Source organism: Zalophus californianus, chromosome 13 (assembly GCF_009762305.2).
Source record: "Zalophus californianus isolate mZalCal1 chromosome 13, mZalCal1.pri.v2, whole genome shotgun sequence".
NCBI classification, from domain to species: Eukaryota; Metazoa; Chordata; class Mammalia; order Carnivora; family Otariidae; genus Zalophus; species Zalophus californianus.
This window is the reverse complement of record NC_045607.1, coordinates 63,112,663-63,136,276: the sequence shown is the minus strand read 5'-3', so window position 1 is coordinate 63,136,276 and position 23,614 is coordinate 63,112,663. Positions and strand designations below refer to the sequence as shown.

General features: G+C 36.6%; 1 protein-coding gene across 5 annotated transcripts in view; it reads left to right on the top strand.

Moving 5' to 3' along the window:
- The window catches only part of IL33 (interleukin 33), a 39,058-nt gene that overhangs the window by 3,344 nt on the left and 12,100 nt on the right, over positions 1–23,614 (top strand). For 3 of the 5 annotated variants that reach the window (XM_027616942.2, XM_027616941.1, XM_027616937.1), the window contains one exon: positions 22,359–22,466. In XM_027616942.2, coding sequence (XP_027472743.1) covers positions 22,370–22,466 — 97 coding nt within the window. In that variant the 5' untranslated portion in view covers positions 22,359–22,369. Of the gene's footprint in view, positions 1–19,744; positions 19,878–22,358; positions 22,467–23,614 lie in introns of all 5 variants that reach the window. The other 2 variants (XM_027616938.1, XM_027616940.1) reach the window with 1 other exon arrangement.

The window sequence follows — 23,614 nt, the reverse complement described above, 5'->3', positions numbered from 1 at the left end:
TAATATATGTACATATATGTACTACTTGTCCACATTCTTTAGCAATCCTGTTTGAACGATACTTCATCAATAATCAGCATGACTGCTTCATATTGGTAAATTAGCAGTAGCTGTAGTATTCAGCTTATTTCAGTAATTTTTCTTTCCAATCTTTTTAAAAAGTTTCAGCCTCAGGGGTGCCTAGGTATCTCAGTTGGTTAAGCATCCAACTCTTGATCTCAGCTCAGGTCTTCATCTCAGGGTTGTGAGTTTGGGGCCCTCATTGGGCTCCACCCGGGCGTGGAGTCTGCTTAAAAAAAAAAAAAGTTTCAGCCACAGACATAGGTGCCAATATTCATTCTAATGTAATTTGGTAGATATATTCAGCTTCCTTTTTTTTTCTTCACTATGACCTATATAAGATCCATATTACCTGAATGTATATACAGCACTACTTTATCAAAGATGGTGCATATTTCATCTTCACTGACTTACTCAAGAATCATATTGTTTCTGACCATAATCATAATTGTCACAGTGTGGTGGTTAATAGAATAAATTGGATATTATTAACGCAAAGGAGAATAAGCTGTTTTACTATGAAAGTTTGGAGGGTCCTATGCCTAAGACATGACATGTAATGCTTACATCTGGTTGTCTAATTATTATTACCCTTCATTATGTCAAGTAGTATGATTTCTCTTTGTTACTATGACGTCCATGAGATCAGACTCAGCATTTAGAAGCATTAAAACAATTTTCATTGTGATGTGCCAGTTGGAAAAAAACTGTTGTTTATAAATCCTTGTATTTCTAAATTCATAAAAGTATAAAAATTAGATAGAAGTCCATTTTTTAGCAGCATCCAATTTTTTTTTTCTGGTTATTTGTGATATATGCTCCTAAATGAGCACCTGGGTTTATTTAGACTACTATCTAGGCAGACCAATACAGTGACTGCTAACCTCTAGGGTTGTTGTTCATTGTTAGGTCCAGATAACTTCTGTACCTATTATATGTGAGTCCTCTTCTTGGCAAAGGAAGGAACACCAGTTATATTTTTTCACTCTGCATCATTGGGATATACTCAGGAAGAGGTCATTATCTGTCCAGAGGAGAAGAACAATTAAGTCTTATCTTGAAGAAGAAGAGAGGTGGTTAACAGTCTTTACATGTTAGTACCTTTCACAACAAACCCAGCTACTGAGTAACCAAGGTTGAACCTACTTAGCATCCCACATAATGATGATGAAGGCAACGGTTTGGGGAATAGCTGGAGCAGCCCATGAAGTAGGCAAAGTGGGAGACAAAGGCTTGTCATACCATCACGGACAAGTTTCCAGCCCTCTGAGTTCTATTTTCTGATTGTTGCATAAGGAAGTTCTGTTTAAACTTGTACAGGAATTAAATATCCAGGGTGTGGATTGTAACAAGTTTTTTCAGGTCAATGGCCAGGAACCTCCACACTTGTGAGTGGCAAGCTTCCATACTCTTGACATGGGTTGGGAAGCTGCCAGTAGCTTCTTCCTGCTGCACGGCCTGTGCATGGTGTGGGGCAGCACCCCCTCGTTGGTGGGCATGGGGGCTGTGCTGGCCATGGGCCTGCTCTGGGCTTCTGCCCTCAGTTTCTACATGGGTCAGTTGGAGCTGGATGTGAAATTGGTGCCCTAGGAAGATGGGACAGCCTCTGCTGAAGGCCCAATGAAGCAGGCCAGCCACCACCAGCATGAGCAGCTAGGCCATGAGGAATGGCTGGGTGCTGGACAGCCCAGCATCCAAGGACTGGGACATTAAAATGTGACCCTTCCCTCACTCCAGAAAGAAAGAAAGAAAGAAAGAAAAAGAAAGAAAGAAAGAAAGAAAGAAAGAAAGAAAGAAAGAAAGAAAGAAAGAAAGAAAGAAAGAAAGAAAGAAAGAAAAGAAAGAAAGAAAGGAAGGAAAGAAAGGAGGGCAGGCACTTCCATACTCTTAATTTTTAAATTTCTTCTAATAATCAAATTTAATATCATCTAATACATGACACAGTGTATTACTGGGTGGCTATTTGGTTGTGAAAAAATATCTCATGGTTTATCCAGGGGTGATCTTCAACAGCTGGTATGGCATGAGCAGAGATAAATAGGAAAAGAACCAGCCACATAGAGAATGCCAGCTGAATACCAGCATTGGGAGGGACTCTCTTTCTGGCTTTGGACTATACCAACTAATCTGGGATAATTGGCAGTAAGGATAGGGTGGAATACCTAAAGTTTTACAGCACTTTTAACAACTTGACCAGTATTTCTGTTACTATTTGATAGGCATATCCCAAAATTAGGTGAAAATTCCTACAGAAATTATGCAAGATGTAACGTCAGTCTTTGTACAAGGGAAAACTTTCACATATTATGAAAATATATTTACAATTAACTTCTGAATAAAGGTAAAATGAAATAATATTTTTAACAGAAAACAGTTTTTATTTTTAGTGTTTTTCACCTTTGAGCATCATTATGAACTCATGATTTTTGTTGACATTGTTGTAACTAAATCATTTTCAAACTTAACTTGTTTTGATTAGCTATATTTTTTATTGTTTTGACTCAAATTGTCAAATTTGGCACATAGAAGCCCTTTTATGCTGGCTCATTTGCTTTTTTATTAATCACCTCAGAACTTTGAAAAAGGCATCACTGTTTTCAGGCAACAAGTTATTTTGGCTCATCTTTCATTTCTTCCACCCATAACATGAAACAAGCTATTCTGCAAAGAACTCTGATTTTTTCAGTGGAGAACATTATTAGATTACAAACTATGGGCCTTGGGATATATACTGGATTATTTCATCTTAATACTGACATTAAATCAGTTCAGTTACAGAGATAGGGGAAGAAACATAAATACATAAAATCATGAGTTCCTACTGGCAATTTTATTTTATAAATATATAAAGATTTTGTGTGTGTGTGATGAGCACTGGGTGTTGCATGTAAGTGATAAATCACTAAATTCTACACCTGAAAAAATAAATAAAATACAAATACTTTATTTAAAAAAAAAGATTTTTTTATCACCCAATTGTTTGTTGCTTTTATCTTAGAAAATATTAATGCTTTATTAATTGAAAGTTGTTTTTTTCACATTAGCTACATTAGTTACTGGAGGATATGAAAACCTGTTTAACAGTTCACTTTATAAATGGAATGTTAACTGAAGTTTGATATTCAAAAGTCTTTACAAGTCATTGCATTTTGTCACTATTTGTCCAACCACAATGACCTACTGAATATGTATCATATGTATATGATTTTCATAATCAACTTTTATTTTATTCATAATCAATTTTACACAAAAATTTATACACACAAAAATTTTTGGTAAACAAATCCAATTGATGTTTTGCAAAAATAAAATAGTAATAATACTACTATATTGGTAATCTGTAAAATGAATAACATATAATCTATATATTATATATAATAACAATAATCTGTAAAATATTAATAACAGTACTGCTATTGGCCATCTGAATTTATTACATTTTAAAGATTTTATTTATTTATTTGAGAGAGAGAGCAGAAGGGGGAGGGGCATAGGGAAAAGGAGAAGCAGACCCCCACTGAGCAGGAAGCCCAAAGCGGTGTTCGATTACAGGACCCCGCGATCATGACCTGAGCAGAAGACAGATGTTTAACCAACTGAGCCACCCAGGCACCCCTGGCTATCTGAATTTATTCTTTTTCCCTTTTTTTATTATTATTAAGTTATGTTAATCACTATACATTACATCATTAGTTTTTTGACGTGGTGTTCCATGATTCATTGTTTACGTATAACACCCAGTGCTCCATGCAGTATATTGGGTATATATCCAAAAGAATTGAAAGCAGGATCTTGAAGAGATATTTGTACACCCATGTTTACTGCAGTATTATTCAAAATAGCCAAGAGGTAAAATCAACCCAAATGTCCATTCACTGATAAATGGATAAAGAAAATGTGGTATATACATATAATAGAATATTATTCTGTCTTTGAAAAGAAGGAAATCTTGTCACATGCTACAACATGGATGAACCTTGGGAACATTATGCTAAGTGAAGTAAGCCAGACACAAATACTCTATACTATATTATCTCACTTATATGATGTGTCTACAGTAGTCAAACATATAGAAACCGAGAGTAGAACAGTGTCATCAGGAGTCTTGGAAAGGGGGAAATGGAGTTGTGCAATGAATATAGTTTCAGTTTTGCAAGATGAAAAATTTCTAGATATCTGCTGCAGAACAGATCTAGTTAACACTACTGGATTTAATAAAATTTGATAAATTTAATTAAAAATTTAATTAAAGGGATGCCTGGATGGCTCAGTTGGTTAAGTGTCTGCCTTCAGCTCAGGTCATGATCTCAGGGTCCTGGGATCGGCCTGCCTGAATAGTTGTAGGGCTCCCTACTCAGCAGGGAATCTGCTATTGCCCCTCCCACTGCCCCTCCTCTCTCTCATGTTCTCTCTCTCTCAAATAAATCAATAAAATCTTTTTAAAGAATAAAACAAAAATAAAAATTAAATTAAAAGAAAAAAAGAAGAGCTTTGAGCATGGGGAGCAGGGGAAATGTTTAAATAATCCAGCCGTATTTAAAGATATTATTAAATCAATGTCCAGAATACATTAGTTGTTTGCCATTTCATTTTAGGATTTAGAAAAAGGCAATGTGATGACATTTAGACAAAAAACAAAGAGAATTTGTATCACTTGATATGCTTTAGCTGCAAAAATAGAAAATGAATTGAACATGACTTAAAATATAAGACAATTGTTGCTCACTTAACAAGAAGTTCTAAAGTGGTCAGTCCCACAATTGATGCAAAGAATCAAGGACATCACCAAAGACCCAAGCTCTTCTCACCCTTCTGCTTTGTGGTCCTCAGACTGTCCATGATCTCTCCCTTTATGGGAGATGGTTGGTCCAGCTCTGAGCATCACATCCTCAAAGAGGCCAAGTGAGTGCAAGTCAAAAAGTGCTTATTCTTAAGGAAAAAATTTTCCCAGAAGTCCCAGACACACCTCCCCTTTGTCTCATTGACAAGATCTGAGTCACATGCCTACTCCTAGATGCATTATTGGCAGACAGACAGGATTGCCATGAATGGCTTATGTTTCTGCATACCTAAATTTATTCTTTGGGGAAAGAAAAGAGATTTGTCTGCTAAGAAACAGCATTCAACCCAGGTAACTCTCAACATCTTCTAATTCCCACAGAACTCCAGCCATTTTTGGTTTTTAAGAACTTATAAAAATAAAAAAAAAAAACACCTTCTGAGAAGGGCAGCCAAACTCTTTTTAAAGTTACCATGAGGATTCTGCCTTATTTCAAAAACACACAAAAAAGCTTTTTTAATCTGAGCAACTTTCAATTCCTTCAGATCAGAAAACTAAGTCTTTAATCAGGCATATCAGAACCACTTATTTTGTACTAAGGGAAGAAGAGAATGTGTGCATTTCAAATCTGACCATTTTCCTGTCAGCTCAACACATTCTTAAACACAGATGCTGACACTTCTTTAATTTTTTCAACCATGAGTGCTTACTTAATTCTGTCAATGAGTCTCTTTGACCACCACACTTAAGAATGGGGAATCTGGGGGCACCTGGGTGGCTCAGTCTGTTAAGCGTCTGCCTTCCGCTCAGGTCGTGATCTCAGGTTGTGATCCCAGGGTCCTGGGATCAAGCCCCGCATCGGGCTCCCTGCTCTGTAGGAAATCTGCTTCTCCTTCTGCCTCTCCCCTTGTTTGTGCTCACTCTCTCTCTGTCAAATAAAAAAATAAAATCTTTTTTAAAAATGTGGACTCTGGGGGCGCCTGGGTGGCTCAGTTGGTTAAGCGACTGCCTTCGGCTCAGGTCATGATCCCAGGGTCCTGGGATCGAGTCCCATATCAGGCTCCCTGCTCAGCAGGGAGTCTGCTTCTCCCTCTGACCCTCTTCCCTCTCATGCTCTCTATCTCTCATTCTCTCTCTCTCAAATAAACAAAATCATAAAAATTAAAAAAAAAATGTGGACTCTGTATATTTTAGAATTCACTGACAGTCTCTCTCTTTCTTTTACTTAAAAAAATTTCATTCACATATAACACACACAAAACTGCATAAATCATAACTGTATAGCATAATGAATTGTCACAAAGTGAACAAACGTAAGTAACCATTTAAAGAAATAGAAGAGTATAGAACTCTAAGGACCTTCTAGTCACCACTCTGTACCTCAAGAATAGCATTATGTTTTCTAATATAATACGTTCAATTTGTCTGTGGGGTTTTTGAACTATTTATAAACTAATTCATACAGTATATATCCCTTTGCATCTAGCCTTTCACTCAACATTGTGTTTGTGAGATCCATCGCTGTAGCTGCACATAGATGTAGCTTGTTTATCTCATTACTGGTTAGAATTCCTCTAAATAAATGTGCAACAATTTATCTAATTATAATGTAGATGGACATTTTCAATGTTTCCAACTTAGCATTATATGACTAAGACTGCTATGAACATTCCCTTATTATGTCTTTTGGCATTTTTATGCCTTTCATATATACCTTCAAGTAGAATTGTTGGGCCAAAAGTATGCTTTTGAATACTACCAAATTTTTTCTCAAAGTCTGTGTAGCAATTTATACTCTAATCAGCCATGTAAAATAATTCCATTTTCCCCAAATCCTTGCAAATACTTGATATTTTCTATCTTCCTCATTTTAGCCATTCTGACAGGTGGGCATTGTGGTTCTCCTTTAATGTATGCATTTTCTTTATCTTCCTTAAAAATACACTATGTCAGTCTGGGGTAGCTAGTAATTTTTCCCCAGACTTGAGTTAGCTAGGCAAACACAATTTAGAAAAAAACATATCTTCCCTAAGATTTAATTTTGGAGTTGAGGCATTTGTCTATTGTTTCCCAGTTACAAAGCAACATTAATTAGGGAACAAAACAAGTCATCATATTGTATTTGGGTTTCAGGAAAAAAAGTCAGGAATCACTTTTTTTTAAGTGCCATACCATAGTAGAAAAAAAAGGGGGGGATTATCCTCTTAACCCCATGGTCACAAATTTAATTTTTGTAGACTTTTTTTTAACAAATCTACACCTTTATTTATTTACTTTTCAGTAAGTTTAAATCCTTGAGGGGTACAGCATCACGTGGATTCTGTGGCTTTAGCAGGAATGTTGCTTCAGAATTTGGCATGAACCACGTCACTGTTTCCATGAGCACAAATTACTGTCCCCCAGATTACTCTGGTTTTGCTCAGTTTGCTACCAGGAGTTACTGTGTTGTTCTTTGCTGTGTACACATAAGCACATCTCTTGCCTAGATAGAATTCAATTTCATCTTGACCATAAATACCTTCAATTTTAAGAGGAGCTGTGTGCTCCCTCCAGTTCCAGAGACCCCACTTATAGTCAGCAAAAATGGCCTTGGACCACAGACTTCCATCGTTTTAGGAGTCCTATTTCCAGCAGGCCTCCTCAGGCTCCAAGATGGCAGAAAGAGCTAGTTTTTATATACTTTGAATACAACATACTTAAAAAAATTTAGTTGAGGTATTGTTGAATCATTATGAGTTAATAATAATCCACCCTGATTAATTTTCTTGATTAAAACATTATTCAAATGACATATAATTTAACAAAGTATCCACTTTTTGTAATTTATCACAAGCATTGGGGTTTTTTGGGTTTTCTTTTTTTTTTTTAGATTTTATTTATTTCAGAGAGAGAGAGTGAGCACAAGCAAGGGGGAGGGACAGAGGAAGAAGCAGACTCCTCACTTAGCAGGGAGCCTGATGTGGGGCTCAATCCCAGGACTGTGACCCAAGCTGAAGGCAGACACTTAACCAACTGAGCCACCCAGGCACCCCTATCAAAACCATTTGATAAAACAGATCATATCAAGGTTCTACATGTGACATCAAAATAAAGGCTGACTGGCTGACTGGTTTGTGTTTTTAGCACAAGGACAATTCTTATCTTCTGGTTGAGTGTCAGAAACCTGAAACTTACCTTTTGAAACTTATCTTTGATATCTATTTTTGAAACTTACCCTTAGTCTTCATAATATAATTATCAAGCACTTGACTAACCAGTAGTTGATTTCCACTTTTAAAGAGAAAACTTTTTTTATAAGGTTTTTATTTTTAAAGGAGGTCTGCTACATTTATCTTCCACCAATACAGTTTTGTTACCTCAGCTGCTACTTCAGGCTGCCTTCTCTTGCTTCTAAATTTTAGAGACTAGAGCTCCTCTTTCCCCATTTCCATAAATATCTGGCTCATCCTTTTAGAAATTCATCTTGTTATTCCTTAGTTTTCCAAAGCCTACTAGCTCCCAGGATCAATTCCTGAAGTATCTAAGTGGCATCCTTGTGCACTGGAAATTGAAGTTAGGTATACTTTCACTGGCTTTAAATATATATTGGTGGTATCTGGAATAAATTTCTCCTCATCAATATTTTTTGTGGTTGAACTATGTACCATACCCAAGCCTACCTTTTTACAAATGAGCCAATTTAAAGATATATATTACATTCTACTCTGAAGATGAGCTTCAAAATTTAAATCTTTCCTTGTCTAAAAATCTCATGTTTCTCTTAAAAAACAAACAGCAAGTTACCTGATAAAATTTAGGATACTTCCCAAAGAATTGTATCTTTCTTAGGATTTCAAATTATACAAATATTAAAGTACTTCAGGCTTTGGAGTCTGGGCACTATCCCCAGAGTCAAAACTAACAGTAATGTGCAAGTTTTCATTCTTGGTTAAGCAATCCATTTTGTTTGTATTGTTCCTAATTCCAGATGTTCTTTGTAGAGAATTAGGCAAGACTCAGAAATAATTCTTCCATACATACATATACATAAATGCAATTATTATCTTTTCATGAACAAAGATGATAGATTTTGATATATATACAAATGATTTGTCTTGAGACAAAACCCTTGCAGATTGTCTTCCTTTGTAGATCTTGGTATAAATAAACTTTTTAGAAAGTAAAACAAGCCAGGTCTAAGGCAGTGAACTGAAGCAAAACAGATTGTATTTCATCTCCAGTTTTGAGTACTGATTTATGACTTAGTGACTCAGGTATATACACATGCTGTGGCTTGATGCCTGCTTTCTCTATGTGTATTTCTCAGCAAAGCCTTTCTCCAGATTGAGATTTTGCATCTATCTCCAATTGTTCTTCTGCCACCTTATACAGAATGCTGTGCCAGAACTATTTTCTGTGACTCTGCTTTAATTACATCTTCTAAAATCTTTCTCATTCTACCCTCACATTATTTTATAAGCTTAAAGGAAACAAGGCTATGTCTCCTTACCCCCACCTGGAAAACTGAGCAGCTTCATTCGTTCCTAGAGATGGGACACTGTACTGTGTAAGAATGCATTAAAATAGTTATTAAATTCCATATATGATACAATAGGACAGTGCCAAAAACTTCCCTGATAAACTGAAACTGTTGCCTGTGCTTTCTTCACACTTTGTTATTCTTTGCTATTGTTTAATATCTTAAAGAAACAACAGCAGGGTAGAGAGGAAAGAGCAGTGACAGCTACCACTTTGTGAGTTGGGAGACCAGAGTTCTGGACCTGACTCCACCATGTACCCACTCCCTATGTGACTTTGAGTGAAGATCTGCCCTTAATGGTTCCAAAAATACCTAATGTTAATTTCACAGGTTTGTGAAATTGGGGGCTACTCTAAGACTAACAACCATCCATCCATAAACCCAATCAAAATTTTCTTTTTCCTCGTCCCAATAGCTTCATTTTCCTCACCTTCTCTCTTTTTTCAATGTTCTGCAGTTTCATAATTAATATATCAAAATATGGATTTCTTTCATTTTTTTAACTTGCTTGGGATTCTTAGATCTGAAAATTGGAGTCTTTGAATGATTTTGGAAGTTCTTGGTCTTTATACCTTCAAATATTTTCCCTTCCCTATTTTATCATTCCCTTCTAAAATTCCAAATAGATACACATTATCTGTCCTCCAAGTTTCTCACCCCCTTTCCCATATTTTCCATCTCTATGTATCTTTGAATTGTATTCCAAAGAATATCTTCAGATATATTTTCTAGTTCACTGACTCTTCATCTAGTTCACTATTTCTGATCTGCTATTTAATCTGCTGTTTAACGAAGTTTTAATTTCAATATTACATTTTTTTATTTCTAGAGATTCTATTTGGATCTTTTCCAAATCTAATTTTTCCTTGTTCCTGTTTTCAATATTTTTAGAACTCTACCTCAAGATATTAAAATCAGGTGTTTTATATGTCATTCTTGATTGTTCTAATACATACACCAACTTTGCAGGTTGGTTTCTGCTGTCTGTTCCTTCTGTGGTTCTCACCATGGTACCTAGTATTCCTGTGTGTTTTATAAATTTTGACTGCAAACTACTCATTTGCCCTGGAAATTTTTCTGTGTAAATGAATACTTTGTGGCTTGGGCTGCAGCTGAGTTCAAGATAAGACTTGTGTTTGCCTTTCCCATTTTTCTTGAGACATTACCAACCTAAAACCATTCTATATTTAACTTTCTATTTCAGACTTTTGGAAACACACAGGTAGTGTGATTTCAGACTGCAAACCCATATGAGGTCTGACTTTTCATGAGGAGAGAAGTCTTCAGAAGAATGGTTTTCTTTCTATCCAGTGCCAGAGTTGAGTCAAACAAACTTCCTAGTGGTGCCCTTCTGCAAGTGAGGTTTATTTATCTCAATCACCCTTACACTGCAAGCGCAGCCCTTTGGGTGTTCAGGTTTAAGCCATGCATTATTAGAATCCTCATGTTAGGTATATCCTGGGCTTTATTTGGGGCCCTGTATTTCACGTAGTTTTCTACCCTGTCTCTAGCATTTGGCAGACAACTTTAGGAAAAAGCCAAGATTCCTTGCCTCCCAGTATTTTGAACACTAACTTTCCCTCTAGTTCAACAATGAGTTTGAAAAGACTTTTTTAAATATTTCTTTCAAGATTTTAGTTCTTTTTGTCAGAAGGACTTGTCATGGTAACTAATCCACCATTATGCTGAAAACAAAGTCTCTAATTAACTTTATAATGAGCACATATTAAAATTTAAACATAAAACCATATTTGTATTAATAAATTAATAAATTACTGATTTTTAAAAATCTCTTGGGGTTCTTTGCAATATTTCTTTTTCAGACAAGGTTTCTACTCCTGACAAAGTTTTGAAAATTCCCTCTTCTAACCTTAAACTGCAATGATTTCTTATGATGCTGCTAAATCTACTCACCAACTAGACAACCAATGATGGCATACGAACTGGGCTTTAGTCTCACTCTCCCTTTACAGGGTTAAATAATCCAAATGGCAGGGATTTAGGCCATATTCTCAAAACTTTAATTTGTTTTCTTATAGCAAAACTTTTTTGACCAAGTAAACTTTAAGCAGAAACCAAGTACGGACAAGGAGTTTCTGCTCTGGATGTGGGGGATAGGCAGGAAGTTCTGAAACCCAAGAGGTTTAGATTCCTCCACCCCTTTCTAGAGCACCTCATGAATTCTGAAAATATTTGCTTCAGGTTTTAGCCATGGACCCCCGGGGAAGTTACTTGATCTTTCTGTGCCCCAGTTTTCTCATATAAAATAGGGGAAATAATAGTACCTCCCTGACAAAATTGTTGTGATGATTGAAGGAGTTAAATATATAAAGCACTTAGTACAGTACTTGGCACATAGTAAATACAATATAAAGGTAAATTTTTAAAAACACAGAACTTTTATTTTAACTCTGCATAGTTCTACTGAATTTTTTATGCTCCACTGAATTTTTCCTTAATCCATAGTTTGTATATTACTTGTCCAGTTTTACTTAAAAAAATTGTAAGTGAAAGAAAAAAGTTATCTCAACTTTAAACTTCAGAATTAAACGAAAACCAAAGACCTGTTTGTTCCATGTTGTTTCTTTCTCATATATTGCTTTCCTCTAGCACTTAAAAGTTTCACAATATAATTACAAACTCTGTAGACTTTCTTTTTCTTTGTCATTTTGCCCTAAGACAGAATGTAGCCAAGTCCATGGTTTACCTGGATTTCAGATCTGCCTTTGCCTAAGACATGACTCCAGGTTACTTAATTCCCCCCTTGTCTAACCCTGTCATCCTATCTGCTGTGAGGTAGTGAAAGGAGAGGACAGGGGCACAGGGCTGAGGCAGAGCTTGTGCATTTTTCTGAGAATGATATCTTTTGTGGGGCAAGGCTGGTGCAGCTGCTAGTATTGAAGTAGCAGGCCCAGGGAAAGTGGAAAGAAGGAGCTGAAGTGAGAGCCTGTATAGGAGCACAAGAAAGAGTCAAAGGGATAGGAAGACGCTGGCTTTCATGCAACCTCTTCATTTTTGAGATGAGGAAACTAAGACCGGAAGAGCTTAAGAGCCCTGCAGGGAGGAAGCAAACCTTGAGTCTAAGCTTGGGAAAGGAGGTCATTCCACCTCTGCTTCTTCAAAAATCATTAAAAATTTGGTTCAACACATAGCTAGGTGTCCAAAGTATGTGAGGCATGGGGAGGCGCACCGGAGGGGAATAAAACAACACACTGAACTGAACAATTCGAAATGTCTGGTCACACTAAAACCACAGGGCCATTGGCCAAACAGAAAGTCAGCTTCTTTAAATGATTTAGAAAGAATATTGACCCAGGAACAGGAAGACCTGAGTTCTATTAGCTGAGTCATATAAAACTGTCATTTTGTAGTAATGCCAATTCCACAGTGCTCAATCCATAGTTTCAGCTCTACCACTCGGTAGGGCATTTTGACAGGGCCTCCACATCTGTTCAGTGAGTAATACCTGCCTTACTTAGTATGTAGGGATTTTGCAAGGACAGACCCAAAGTACACCATATTTACTGGGTGCCTGCTATCAGTGATTGCTTGGCAAACAAAGATGACTAAGGTACAACCCTTGTTCCCAAGAAGCTAGCAGTCTAGCAGAGGAGAGAGGAAATTGAGTATACTTGGATGTGATAAGCAAGTAAGAAAAGAAGCAATAAATTCTGCTTGATTGTGGGTAGTTAGGGAAACAAAGTCATTCAAATTGGGCTCTAAGGGTTAAATAGGAGTTTCCCAGACAAAGAGGAAAAGCTTGAGCAAAAGCATGGAGGTGTGCAAGTGTGTGGTGAATTGAGTAACAGTAAGCAGTCCAGTGGGTACAAAATGAACAGTGGGGGGGAGGCAGTGTTGTGTTACATTAGAAAGGTTGAAGGGGCAGGTAGTGCCAGTGAATAAAAATGATTGGGTAAGAATGAGTCCAGGAAAACTGTGGGAAAGCATAGACATACTTTATAAATATTAAGTGAAAAACAAAAAAAATGTTTTCCTAAAAACTCATAACATCCCTACCTTCCTCTCACAGGGGTTTGGCTTGAGTCACACATTGATTTGCCAAATTTCTTTGTAGTGCTTCCTCTCTCTGGGAGAAATGTTTTCCCTGGGTCCAGGTAAGAGGCATGTAGAAACTTTCAGAGTGTCAGAGACTCAGGGACAGGAAGTGATTCAGTTTGAGTAAGGACAATGCTATCTCATTGTTCCCCAAACTTCAACCTCCTTTTCTTCCACATCACTTTTTCTGATCTCCCCCAAGAAAGAAGTGAAACCAGTATACCCAAGGGAACAGAAGGTAATGTGATCACTCTCCCATCTCACCCTCTCTGTCCTGCTCCCCTATAAAATCTCCCAGAATGAAGTCATATAGTGTTGCCGAGCTTAGTCATATTCCCCATTTCCTCTCCCTCCTACAGGCCAGGACAAGTTTGGGGACACTCTCTCCTTCCCGTAATTTTTTAGGACCCAACAATGGGTTTGTATAATTGCACCATACCTTCATAGATCCTCTGCCGATGCAAGAGCATGTAAGCTTGACAAGGTGAGGAATGGACCCTCGGGTCCATGATTTTAATTACACCTCATTCTAACAATGGTTCCCATGGAATAAGGGAAAGAACCAGATGGATTTGAGTTCAGATCCTAGCTTTGCTACTTACTAAGACATTTATTTAATCTCTCAATCTCTATTTCCTTATTTCTAAAATGAAGGCAATCATACTCAAATACCACGATCATGGTGACAATTAGAGATAGTATATATAAAGCATCTGGCCCACAGAAGATGACCAAGACACTGTAACTGCCATCACCATTATCATCATCATCACCACCACCACCATTAAGAGCTTGAATTAATGCAGACTCCTTGATGATTTCATTCCTTCCCTCCTACTGCCCTCTATCTGTTCCTCATATGGCAGCCAGAGTGCTCTTTTAAAAACAAAACCCAAATCACATCCCATATTACTTAAAACCCTTCCTTGGCTTCCCACTGCATTTTGAATAAAATCTAAGCTCCTTCCTCTGGCCTCCGCGGCCCAGCCCTACCTGGCTTCTGTCCCCTTCCATCACCAACCCATTACATTATACTCTCCTCATTGCCCACTGTGTTCCAGCCACACTAGCCTGCTCAACTCCCTAAATACTACAAGTTCTGTCAGGGCCCTTGCCCTTAGGGTTTTCTCTGTCCAGAAGGCACCCTCTGTCCCCTCTCCTCCATAGATTCTTCACACCCTTGGAGTACAGCATAAATGCCATCTTTTGTGACCACACTACTTTAGTACTACTCTTTATCTTCTTTACCAGCCTAGTTCTTATTTATCATTGTTTATAAATGAATTATTTGTGTGATTATTTGCTCAATATCTATCTCCCCAAAGAAAGTAAATTCTGGGAGGGCGGGAGAAAGTTTGTTTTGTTCACTACTATACCCCCGCACCTAGCCCAGCACTAGACAAGTGTTTGAGTTATTACTGTTACCATTACTACAGCACTCTGCTGTAGTACAGATAGGTGCAAATCCAGCATCATTTGGGACCTTGGGATCTTAGGAGGGCAGAATTTCCTTACAATGATTACTAGGTATCTTTCTTTTCAAAGCATTTAATTACTTTCTAGGGCATCAAATATTTTATATTCCAAGTTTTCCATAATTAACATGTATTTTAATAAAAATTTCTTATAAACTCTGCATGTTAACAACAAGCCCCCTCACAGGAAATCAATCTAATTAAGTGAATTTACTTTAAAATTCACAATAAGGAAAAAAAGACCAACAGGCTTAACATGATAAAGGGTATTGGTATTTTAAAAGAGGGAAATTGCTAATCAAAGGGCATTGCCTGACATATGAGAGGTGGTTAGTGATTCAGTAGATGATTTTCCAGTTGATCAGATGTAGATAATAAGACAAAGTGAAATGAAAATTTTCATGCAGTGCCCCATGAATACTTTGATGCCTTAGAAAGTAATTAATGCTGTTGGAATACATTGTCCCTGACAAGTTATGGACACGTGATATTTGTTGAATATAAGTTTCTGGAAGCCTCCTCAGGGCAGAGAAAAACAAGCACATTGCAACTTTGGAAATGACTACGCTTCATACATTTTTTGTTGTTGCTCAGATGTGAATCACCAACTAATGAATTTCTATGTAAAAAATTATTTCTTGATAGATTAAAATCTTCTTTCAAGTTGTTTGGGGTTTTTTGTTTTTTGTAATTTAAATATGTAACATTTCATCTGGAATGTCCTCTCCCTCCTTTTTTCTTGAAAAGCTTCTATTTCCTTTTATCATTAAAATGTGGCTTTCCCCTGGTGACACCACTATTCTCAAAATCCACCCCTTTTCTTGTGTGCCCATTTCCGAGGGCCAACAGAGAAGTGGCACATTTCTCATTTTCTACATATGTTAATTTCTTTCCATTCAGGTTGACAGGGACCCTGATGTCCTTTTCTGGTTGATGTTGCCTCTGTTGATGTCACCCTTGGTGACTCCAGTGCCTGTTTTCATGACTCTTTAATACTTTTCCACAGCCCACCCACAAAACCTCATCCTGACAACCATTATCATCAGAACTTTTCTACCTCCAAGATAGAGAACATTGGAATTCCTTGGTTTACAAACAACCTCATCTTTCTACTTCTCCTACTCCCATTTTTTTAACCTTTTTAAAGTCATTTTTTAAATTGTGGTAAGATTTATCATTTTGACCATTTTATGTGTGTAGTGCAGTGGTATGGAGTACATTCATATTATTGAGTAACCATTACCACAACCCATGTCCAAACACTTTTCATCTTCTAAAACTGAAACTTGATATCCACAAACAGTAGTTTCCCGTTCCTTATAAATTCTTTTTTTACATTCTCCAAGGAACTACTTACCCTCAAAAATGAAAACTCATACTTATTTCTCTCAATTTCTATAACTCTTCTCACAACCTACTTTATGAAGATTCAGGTCATTTTTACAAGACTATCAAGTTCATGTCCCTTAAAACTTCACATCTCACCCATTCTCTTGCTCTTCCTCCTCTTCTAAAGAAGTACGCGTCCTCCTTTTCAAAGCCAACCCCTCCACTAGTATTCTTTTTCCTCTCTCTGTCTCCTCTGGGACTTTATTATATCAGTTTTCTCCATTTCATTTCTCTCTTTTCATTTTCTTTTTCTCTCTACATTGAAACAAGCCCAAGACTGCCATATACCAATAAAAAAATCAATAATAACAATAAAAACACGTATTAAGTTCCCACTATGTGCCAGCTACTGTGCCAACGGTTTAAAATATACCTTCTCATATAATTCTTGTCATGAGCCACTGAGTTCAAATTATTATAAAGAAAATTATTATGAGGAAACTAAGAGCTTAGAAATATCAAGTAACTTGTCCAAGATTCTCTAACTAGTAAGCAGCATCTTCCCTTCTCCATGGTACTGTCAAAATAGAATTTTCTCTTTGTTTCCCTTTCATTAATGTATTTCTTGAAAAAGTCTTAGTTCCTCCTCCACACTGTGCAATCCACTGCAGTTTCTTGGAGATTCCCATGCTTACTGGACTCTCTCCAAGGTCTCTAATCTCCATCTGGGTCTACTAGTGCTCATCAACCCAATGTTCCTTTTTGAGATGGTTTTCTCTCTTAGACTTCATAATATATTAACTCTTCTTTTTTCTGGTTCTCTTTCTGGTCTTCTTTGCTAATTCCTTATCTTCTCCTACCCCTTAAATGTAAGATTCCCTATAGTTCCATTTAGACGTAGCCTGCTCTTCCTGTTCTACACTCAGCTGAGACAATCTCATTTGTTCCTACATCATCAATTCTCATGCTGAAATCCACATGTAGTGAATCCAGATTGCTAACTCTGGCCTCCCCGACCCACCCACAACCTAATACCAGCTCAGTGCTGAAAGTTCCATATTTGTTCCTCATTTATCTCAAATTCCATCTGCCCCACATCAGACTCATTATCTGTACCTGAAAATGGACTCTTCACCTGAGTTTCCTACCCTGAACACCTGACAGCCCCCTCAGTTCCCTTCACCTCCTCACTTCCCCAGTCCAGAGCTGATACAAACACATCCAAAAAGAGCTGTGGAGGCTCTGTGATGGACACAACCCTGAACCAAGAGTGCAGCTTGGGTTCTAATCCTGATTCAGCCACTAAGGAGCTAAGTGACTTAGCGGAGCTGGAACAAGGACTCTCTGAAATGCTTGCAGCACTCACCACCTTCATCCCCTCCTTACTGGCCTCACTAACATTGCCCTAGTCCCTGCCCTCACTGCTTTTTCCTGGGCTATTTTAATTTGCCTCCTGACTGGGCTTTGTTTCCTAGCTTTCTCTTCTTTCATTCTTTCAGATGATCTTTCACGCAAACATAAAATTACATTCACAAAACACATTTTTTATAATACTTCTCACTTGCTTAAAAAACTTTTAAAAGATTCCTGTTGGCTACAGGATAAAATTCCAACTCCTTGTTGCTGCATTCACAGCCCTTTGCCTGCTAGTCCCAACATAACATATGAAACTTCACTTTGTCTAAACTGGATTACATGTGTGGTTGAGATAAGCACTGGAGTGGAAAAAAATCCTATTCCTTCTATACTAAATGTAATAGTGGATCAAAGATTTAGGTTTTAAGTAGTATACAATTTTAGAAAATGGTGTGATAAATTTATTTATAATTTTAGAGGAGGGGAGGTTTTTTGAAGCAGGACACAAAATCCAGAAATTCTAAAACAATAATTAAATTTGACCACATGAGATTTGAAAATTTATGTATGGCCAAAAAAAATGCCACTAATAGTCTAAAGATAAATGGTACTGGGGAAAATTTTTCAACACATGTCACAGATAACACATGTTTCATTTCTTACTTTACAAAGAATTCATATAAATCAATATTTTATAGAAATTGACAACAAATACATTGTTTAAAAGATGCTTAATTTCACTAAATAAATAAAATTCAAAACCATGAGATATTTTCCACTCCTTAGAAAGGCAATTTTTAAAAATTTTTATTTATTTAAAGTGCAGTTAGTTAACATACAGTATAATATTAGTTTCAAGTGTACAATACAGTGGTTCAACACTTCCATCCATCACTCTGTTCTTATCATGACAAATGCCATCCTTAATCCCCACCACCTATTTCACCCATCCCCCCACCCACCTCCCCTCTGGTAGGTAACCATAATTTGTTCTCTAGAGTTAAGAGTATGTTTCTTGGTTTGCCTCCCTCTTTTTTTCCCCTTTGCTCATTTGTTTTGTTTCTTAAATTCCACTAGAAAGGCAAACATTTTAAAGGTGATGACACCCATTGCTGCTAAGGCAATGGTGAAAAGAGCATTCACCTGGATCACTGAAAAAACTATAAACCAATACAAACTTTTAGAAATTCAATGGGGTAATATCTCATCAACATGTAAGATGCACAAACCCTTTGATTCAGCAATCTTGCTACTAGGAATTTGTGCTACCAATGAACATACAAAAGTTAACCAAGAATTACAACACACACACACACACACACACACACACACACACACACAGACTCACATGTCAATTGCAACACTGGTGATATTAGAAAAGAAGAAAAGAAAGAAAAAAAACAGAAACAGCCAAAGTGTTGATCAATAAGAGTGCCTGGGTGGCTCAGTTGGTTAAGCGACTGCCTTCGGCTCAGGTCATGATCCTGGAGTCCCGGGATCGAGTCCCACATTGGGCTCCCTGCTCAGCAGGGAGTCTGCTTCTCCCTCTGACCCTCTTCCCTCTCGTGCTCTCTATCTCTCATTCTCTCTCTCTCAAATAAATAAATAAAATCTTTAAAAAAAAGTGTTAATCAATAAAAGATTTGTTATGGTATACTTACATGATTGAAAGCTATTTATAATGCTTCCTGTAAAAGAATATTTCTGACATTAATTGGAAAATCAAAAAAGCAGCTTACAAAATAATACTTGCAGTAGATTCTATTTTTTATGAAAAAATATATATGCATAGTATTTCTGTATTGGAAAAAGAATGTCAGGATATATAGCTTATATATGCTTTCTTATCATTTATCCATTTTCTGAGTGCACATCCATCATTTTTATAATCAGAAAAAAATTACCTAAAGTTTTCAACTTCCCAATAGAAAAGAGAAAGGCAATGAAAGTCTGTGCCCTTGTATGCTCTACATTGAGCAATAAACAATACCTAGAGTCCATGTCATAGAGGTTTCATAAAAATTAATGATTAACTGAGTATAACTCACTGAAAGTGCTGCAGTTAAAATAATCTTAAAGCTCTGTTTAGGATTTGGCTGTGGGATAATATATACTCCCACTCATTCTAACCCATTCAACTAGTGCTATTTGCATTGCCTCATTCATCAGACACTGCCACCCAATGTTGCTTAATCCAAGTGCATATATATAAGTAGAGTTGGAATATAGCATCAGCCACTACCAAATGCTGACGACAAGAAACTTCATTATTTGAGACCAGCCCTTCACGTTTATAACTAAGGTAAGGTATCATAACCAGTGTGTAAGAATATTTGCCTATATTATTGGGAAAAGCAGCATGAAAGAACCAGTGATTTTTATATTGCTATATATTCTGAAATATTTCTGACTTAAAAATATGAGAAGAGTAAATTTTAAGTCTGAAAAGAGTGATTGTATTTTTTAAAGCAAAAGATTTGTAGACTGTTTAAAGAAAATGCTTTGTTTTTTAGAATAGGATTTAAAAATATTTCCTGACTATGCTTTTTTTTTTTTCTGACTATGCTTTTGACTTATCATTTGATTCTTAAAAAGCAGCTGACTTTCTCTGTGTCAATCACTCCATTGTAAATGTGGTATTTCAGTTTCTTATCTATGTTGCTTAAATCAGAAAGCTAATTTTGGTTTAGAGCAGAGTTCCTCCAAGTATGTTATCTCAGATTAGTCCATGATAATAGATAGTCCTTGTTAATAAGGGTGTTAATAGAGGTAGTGGGGGAAGTTACAAGATCAAATAATTACCAAAAATAATTAAACAAAAGTACCCATGAATCTTCAATGAAGGACTGTCAACATCTTTACTATGCTAATGTGGTTCTGACTTCACAAGACGTGGAATATAGATAGGAATATTTCCCAGATTTATTTGAAAATGCAACAGTTTGTCGCGGGGGAGGGGGGTAAATGTCCATCCAGGAGAACTTTTTTTTCTGGGACATAAGGATCTTTGGATAAAAAAGAAAACAAACAAACAAAAAATAATCCAGCATTACAATTTTCATGTTATCAGTAAAGTGTTACCTGCATACCTACTGTGTGCAGGGTATTATTTGAATGATTTCCTGAAAATTTAAAATTTAACTACAGTAAGATTACCTAACTGCACATGTTATGATTACATATCAACCACCATATTTAGAAATTTATTATTTCTAAAGAAGTTGGACAACTGCCCAAATTCCCAGTTCTGATTATTTTCTTCCTACATTGGAGGAAGGAGAGAGGAGACACCGTGCAGAAGCTCTGGCATAAAGATGGAAATCAGGAGACTAGATTCTGGTCCCAGTTTTGTTTTTGTGATCCTGGGCAAGGCACTTTCTTTCAGTCTTAGCTAACTCATCCATAGATTTAGAGGCTCAGGAAAATTATATCTAAGGTTCTCTGCTTCTAAGTGTTCTTCTACCATTGAAGATTTTTGCTCATGAAGCCAGTTGTAAATAGGATGGCTGTGTGTAAGATTCTAGTTCTATCTAAATAAGAAAATTTGGAATTTCAGTCTATTCAAGGTTGTTCAGAAACAAAAATAAAGTTGCATGAAGTTTATCTTTCACGGAGTCCTCTAATGTAGTAACTCAGTGCTCATCCCTTACCCTGCTAAAAGGGCCGATTCATATAAACTTTGTAAGAGATTTAAATAGTAACCACCCTGGGAATACACTGAATTTTTTTTTAATCTAGGAAAAAGAGGGCAAGGCTTAATACAAGTAGAAGTAACTATTAATAGAATTTCAAACATGTAAGGGGAGGATTTAAGGCTGGAGAAGTCCTGCTCCCTCCACAAATCAAAGCACCACTACTTTACCTTGATGATGAAGCCAGGCTATGGTACCCTACTAAATGAATACAGGGCTTTCTGCAATTTATAAGAGAAAATGCATATTCTTTCAGTAAGGTACTCTGACCCATCTTGACACTCAAGGCATAGCATCCATTGATGATCCTTGCTTAAATCAAGTATTACACTGGGGGCTACAAGATTGTTATTTTTCTAATTCTACCATTCCTTCTGTAATGAATAAGTCTCTTGTTCATTCATTCTTGAGGAATGCTATGGACTGGTGGGTTTCTTTTTGCATGAAATGTTTTATAGTGAATTACCATCATTATTCTTTCTGATGCTCAAATTGTGCCAAATTTGGCCAGTGAGAAACCCTTTAAGGGAGACTCCTATGTCCTTTTGACACAAACTCACAAGTTTTTGAATGACTGCTTTCTGGCATAACTGAATATTTCATATTCACTTCCACATTCTCAGCCCAGACCTAGAGAGTCCTGGTTCTTTTTAGAGGAAAAAGTATTTAGAACCTAAGATACGGGCACACTGATAGTGCTGACTCAGATTTAACATTACAGAGATTTTTCCCTTGGCCTCTTATATTTTATATTTGTATCTCCTTTCCACTGCAATCAAAATCCTATAATATCAATATATCTACTTATTTGCTCTATCCTATAATATAGTAAAAACATTTCAGAATCCTAATATCAATAATACTACCACCAATAAACCCACTAAGTAAAGTTTAAGATTTCTTGTAGTTCTTTTTGTCCTCTGACTATATTTCAATATGGATATATTTTCAGAAAACTATATTCAAATTTTACTGAAATAATTATTTTCTTTATGTGGCTATGTTATTAATGCTATTTTGAGTTAGCCACAGTTGTTTCTGTTTATTTTCAAGTTGAAACAATTGAACTAATGCTACATTTTAATCCACAGAAGCCTGAAAAATGAAGACTAAAATGAAGTATTCAGCCACCAAAATCTCCCCAGCAAAGATGAAGAGTTCAGCAAGCAAGGCTTTGGTAAAATCTCCCAAGCTGAGAAGTAAGGACTTAAGAAATTCTGATTGTTTTACACACTATTTTTATCTGTTATCAAATTCTTATTATTCTGATGTTCATACATGTTATCTTTCCAAAAGCTACTAAGACTATAAGAGCTGAAATTAAAAGGGATAGCTCATAAGTTTGTAATACAGCAGCATTTGGCTTTAAACAGACTATACATAGCCAACTTTTGCTTATTTGATACATCGCAGGACAAGAATGGCTTGAGTAATTTAAACCTGCTAATAGTGATAAACATACATAGTCCTTCATATCAATCCCTCCTTATCCACACCTCTTTCCAACTAGTCCCAAATTCTTTTTCCTAGACTAACAAAATTTTAATCTGATCTTCTTTAATTCAATATTTATTGTATATATAATATACAACTTTGATGTATCAAGCTGTGGTCTTGACTTGCAACTTCTGATAAAGGAAAGATTAATAAGTGAAGATATTTGAATAATCCATGCCCCAAATAAAATAGAATTGATCAAATGATGCTCAAGTCTGTCCAATTGCAAACTCAAAGAATCTGGCATAAATTGAAGGGTAAATAAAGTCAGGCAGTAGCCATAGCTCTAAGATGAAAGGGCTATCTCTTTGATTCTGAAAATTATCCTGGGGGCACTTGGGCGGTTCATTTGGTTAAGTGTCTTGACTCTTGGTTTCCACTCAGGTCGTGATCTTTGGGTTGTGAGATTGAGCCCCACAACAGTCTCCAAGCTCAGTGGGGAGTCTGCTTGAGATTCTCTCCCTCTGACCCTTCCCCCACTGGAGAGTATGTATGTGCCCCTGTGCTCTCTTTCTCTCTCTTATAAATAAATACATCTTTAAAAAAATTATCCTAGGAAAAAAATTATGCATATTTATACTCACATTTTTTTCCATACAAAAGAGGTAACACAGAAGAAAGTTAATAGAACCCTGGCCAGACTGGAGAGAAAATAGATGAGGAATGATGGTAGGGACAGGTGTACCTTTGTCCTTTGTTCTCCTCTCCATTTCCCTGAACATCTTTCAGGCTAGAAGATAAAGCAGTGTTAAAGAATATCATTTTCTCTTTTCCCTGGGGCTGTGGCCCACCCATGTTGGTTTTAGTAACCAGGGAAAACATTAATTTGACTGTGGCTTCTGAATGGCCA